The 3,799-nt window shown below is 63.5% G+C and overlaps 1 protein-coding gene across 1 annotated transcript in view; it reads left to right on the forward strand.

The window, feature by feature from the left end:
* The window catches only part of IGDCC4 (immunoglobulin superfamily DCC subclass member 4), a 47,458-nt gene that overhangs the window by 32,827 nt on the left and 10,832 nt on the right, over positions 1 to 3,799 (forward strand). The window contains 6 exon segments of the mRNA XM_006153513.1: positions 3 to 180; positions 694 to 858; positions 1,394 to 1,531; positions 2,192 to 2,362; positions 3,241 to 3,477; positions 3,582 to 3,683. Of these exon segments, the coding sequence (XP_006153575.1) occupies positions 3 to 180; positions 694 to 858; positions 1,394 to 1,531; positions 2,192 to 2,362; positions 3,241 to 3,477; positions 3,582 to 3,683 (991 nt within the window).

The raw sequence follows: 3,799 nt of genomic DNA on the forward strand, positions 1-3,799 counted from the left end.
CGGGGACCGCCTGTGCAGCCGCACCGCTGGCCGTGGTGGTGCGCGAGGGACTGCCCAGCGCCCCCACGCGAGTCACCGCCACGCCGCTGAGCAGCTCCGCCGTGCTGGTGGCCTGGGAGCGGCCCGAGCTGCACAGCGAGCAGATCATCGGCTTCTCCCTGCACTACCAGAAGGCCCGGGGCCTGGACGCCTGGGCTAGCCACACCCTCCAGTCAAGGAAGGGGCGGGGACGGGACAGGAGACCGGTTAGATGACCCAAGGGCTGACGGTGGGTACCTTTGCGGACGGGGTAGGGTGGAGTTAGAGCCCACAAGAGAGACCTGAGTAGATGCTGGCCAGGCAGCCAGAGCTACAAGGGTCACTGTGTGACCAGCTGCTTCCCCTGGCCAGTTTGTTGTGACGGGTTGCAGAGGGGGTTCTCCTTTCAGGGAAAACTCCTGCAGTCCCTGAGCCACCTTCCACTCTAGCTTACCAACTGCAGCCGGAGTCACTTCAATTAGACCCCAGAAAGAATTTCCCACGGGGGTGATACCTGCAGTGAGACTAGAGGCTGACGTTTACAGGCTGCAGCTTGGATCGTGGGCGTGATCTAGCGAGAAAGAGACTGTCCCAGAAACAGAGGGTGTGAAGGCCCCTAGACAGACTCCAGCTGACCCAGTGACAGTCCCCTCACCCCCCATGTCACCACCCCAGGCCTGGACAATGTGGAATACCAGTTTGCTGTGAACAACGACACCACAGAGCTGCAGGTTCGGGACCTGGAACCCAACACCGACTACGAGTTCTACGTGGTAGCTTACTCGCAGCTGGGGGCCAGCCGCACCTCCGCCCCAGCCCTGGTGCACACGATGGACGACGGTAGGGCTCTGAGCCAGCAGAAGACAGCTTGGGGCCCCAGAGTCCCCTGGGGTGGTAGCTCTCCTCTCTTCACTAGTGTCCCCAAGGCATGGGTGTTGGCCTGTGTTCCCTTTTGTTCCTTGTAAGAAAGTGGGGAGGCAGTCTTCTCCCCAGTTTACTGCTAGAGAAACTGAGGCCCAGAAAACGAGTGGCTTGCCCAAGTCAGTGGTGCAGCTGGGAGTGGAGCCCGGGTGTTGTGCTTCCCATGCCATCCAGCCCTTCGCCCCAGTCCCTGGGTGCCACAGTAGGGCTGGGGCCAGTGGCATTAACCTATGGCCGTGGAAAATTGTGCCCAGAACTTCCTCGGGCCTTGGGGTGGGAAGGATGTCCCCTCATCCTGCCCTTCAGCCTGGGGCTTCCCTGAGAGGCTCCGTCCTCCCTCAGCTTCCGGGCCTGGGCCTACACCTCACTTGCCGTGTGACTCGCGGGGTCTGACAGCTCCTGAGCCCCACTCTCTGTGGCGGTGGAGCAGAGTTCACATGTCCTTCTGTCTCAGTACCCAGTGCAGCCCCCCAGCTCTCCCTGTCCAGCCCCAACCCCTCGGACATCCGGGTGGCATGGCTGCCCCTGCCTCCCAGCCTGAGCAATGGGCAGGTGCTCAAGTACAAGATCGAGCACGGTCTGGGGAAGGAAGGTGAGTGGGCAGGCCAGGCCAGGCTGGCTAGTGCGGCTGGGTGGAGTGGGGAAGGGTGAGCCTGAAGAAGGGAAGTGTGGGCTGGGCTGGGAGGTGGGGGGAGGAAAAGGAGGTCCAAGAGCACCTGCTCCAGCCCTGGGAGGCTGGGTTCCAACCCCATCCCTCTACAGCTGCTTTCAGGGCTGCTGGGGCAGGAGTCCTGGCCTGGGTTCTCCTACCTCTGAACTGCAGCCGGGTGGGCGGTCCCTGGAGTCCCTTCTATCTCAGAAAGCAGACAGGGAGGGAGGAGGAGGGCGTGCTGGTGGTAGTGAGTGGCATGCTGGAGCGGGGGTGTTAGGGCAGTAAGCACCCAGGGGTGTGCGATGGTGGGGAGTGGCCGATGGTGGGGAGTGGCCGTTGACTGTTCATGGGGAAGGCAGAAGTGCCAGGATTGTCCCCATGCTGAGTGAGGCTGGTGGCCACGCCCACCAGGGTTGGCAGCTGGGAATCAACCCTGGAGCACGGAGTCTGCCCAGGTACTGAAGGGTCAGTGCCCAGAGGACAGCACACTCCCATGGGCACCAAGGAACCAGGATCCCGAGGTGGGAAGGTGGCTGTAGGCATCCAGGGGTCATGGTCTTCAGGTGGTCCCCCAACAGCTCACGTTTTCTGTCCCAGCAGACCAGACTTTCTCCACTGAGGTGCCGGGGAACGAGACACAGCTCACACTGAACTCGCTCCAGCCCAACAAGGTCTATCGAGTCCGGATTTCAGCGGGCACGGGCGCGGGCTACGGGGCCCCCTCCCAGTGGGTGCAGCACAGGACGCCCAGTACGCACAACCAGAGCCACGGTACGGGGTCAGGGGACCGGGCGGGGCAGTGTGTGACCGCGTGGGTGTGTGTATGCACGGGAACCCTGCACCCGCCACTCCTCCCTCTGATTTTCCATGGCTCCCCCTGCTGGACGGATCAGGGAGCACGGGTGTGGGGTGAAGGGCCGAGTCCCCTCCGCCAAACCGTTCTCTGCTCTGAGCCTCCCATTACTTGGAGGGTGGTGCGAGGATTCGTAATGTGCAGGGCTTAGTGCGTGACAAGACCGTGTTAAATAGCAGCATCTCCATGATTATGGCCATCGTTTTTGAGGAGAGGCCCAACAAGAGAGCGATAAAATGCAGACAAAATCTGCAGACATTGGGCAGGTTATTTAACGTCCCCGGGCCTGTTTCCTTTCACAATAGTGAAAATGGCGGTATTTTCACTCTTGTATAGGGGTATGAAACTACAGTTAAAATACACGTACACAGTGCTCAGAGCGGTGTCTGACCGTAATCGCCCCTCGGGGGCTCCAAGCGGAGCTCCCGCTCTAACAGCGCCATCCCTCCTTCCCGGCCTCAGCAGCCCTTGCGCGTGGCATTCGTCCTCCTGGAGGCTCACCGAGGCCTCCCCTGCCGGGTTCCGCCAGCCCCGCCCCAGAGGTGCTCCTTGCTGACGTCTTTGCAAATGTCCGGGAGACACCTCTGCGTGCCCAGCACCCTGTGCTTGTAGAATAGTGAGTTCACCTCTCGGTGGAGCCCAGGCCTGGCGCTTGGGTGGGGGCTGCGTGGGGAGGCGCTGGGTACCTGCCGCCTGCGCAGGCCCTCACTGACCCCCGCTTCCTGCCCTCCCTTGCTCATCCCCCACTGTCTTCCTCCCGTCCCCATCCCGCCCTCATCCCGCCCTCCGCCCCTAGTCCCTTTCGCCCCTGCAGAGTTGAAGGTGCGGGCAAGGATGGAGTCCCTGGTTGTGTCGTGGCAGCCGCCCCCTCACCCCACCCAGATCTCTGGCTACAAACTGTACTGGCGGGAGGTGGGGGCCGAGGAGGAGGCTGACGGTGACCGCCCCCCGGGGGGACGTGGCGACCAGGCCTGGGACGTGGGGCCGGTGCGGCTCAAGAAGAAGGTGAAGCAGTACGAGCGGACCCAGCTGGGTGAGGAGGGCTGCGGGGGCGGGCAGGCTTCCTGCGGCTGGGGGGGGGGGGCCCCCAAGAAAAAAAACGCCCCGCTAGCCACCGAGCCCTGTGACCTTCCCCAGCCCCCGGCCGCCTGTACGAGGTGAAGCTCGTGGCGTTCAACAAGCGCGAGGATGGCTACGCAGCGGTGTGGAAGGGCAAGACGGAGAAGGCGCCCACGCCAGGTGCGGCGGGCGGGCAGAGGCGGAGGGGGCGGCTCCCGGCTGCTGCTCCGTCGGGGACTCCGGGCCAGCCTGGTGGGCAGGCCTGGCGGCCTCAGCCACGCCCACACGCCCCCTCC

This window comes from Tupaia chinensis, unplaced genomic scaffold (assembly GCF_000334495.1).
Source record: "Tupaia chinensis unplaced genomic scaffold, TupChi_1.0 Scaffold000377_2, whole genome shotgun sequence".
NCBI classification, from domain to species: Eukaryota; Metazoa; Chordata; class Mammalia; order Scandentia; family Tupaiidae; genus Tupaia; species Tupaia belangeri.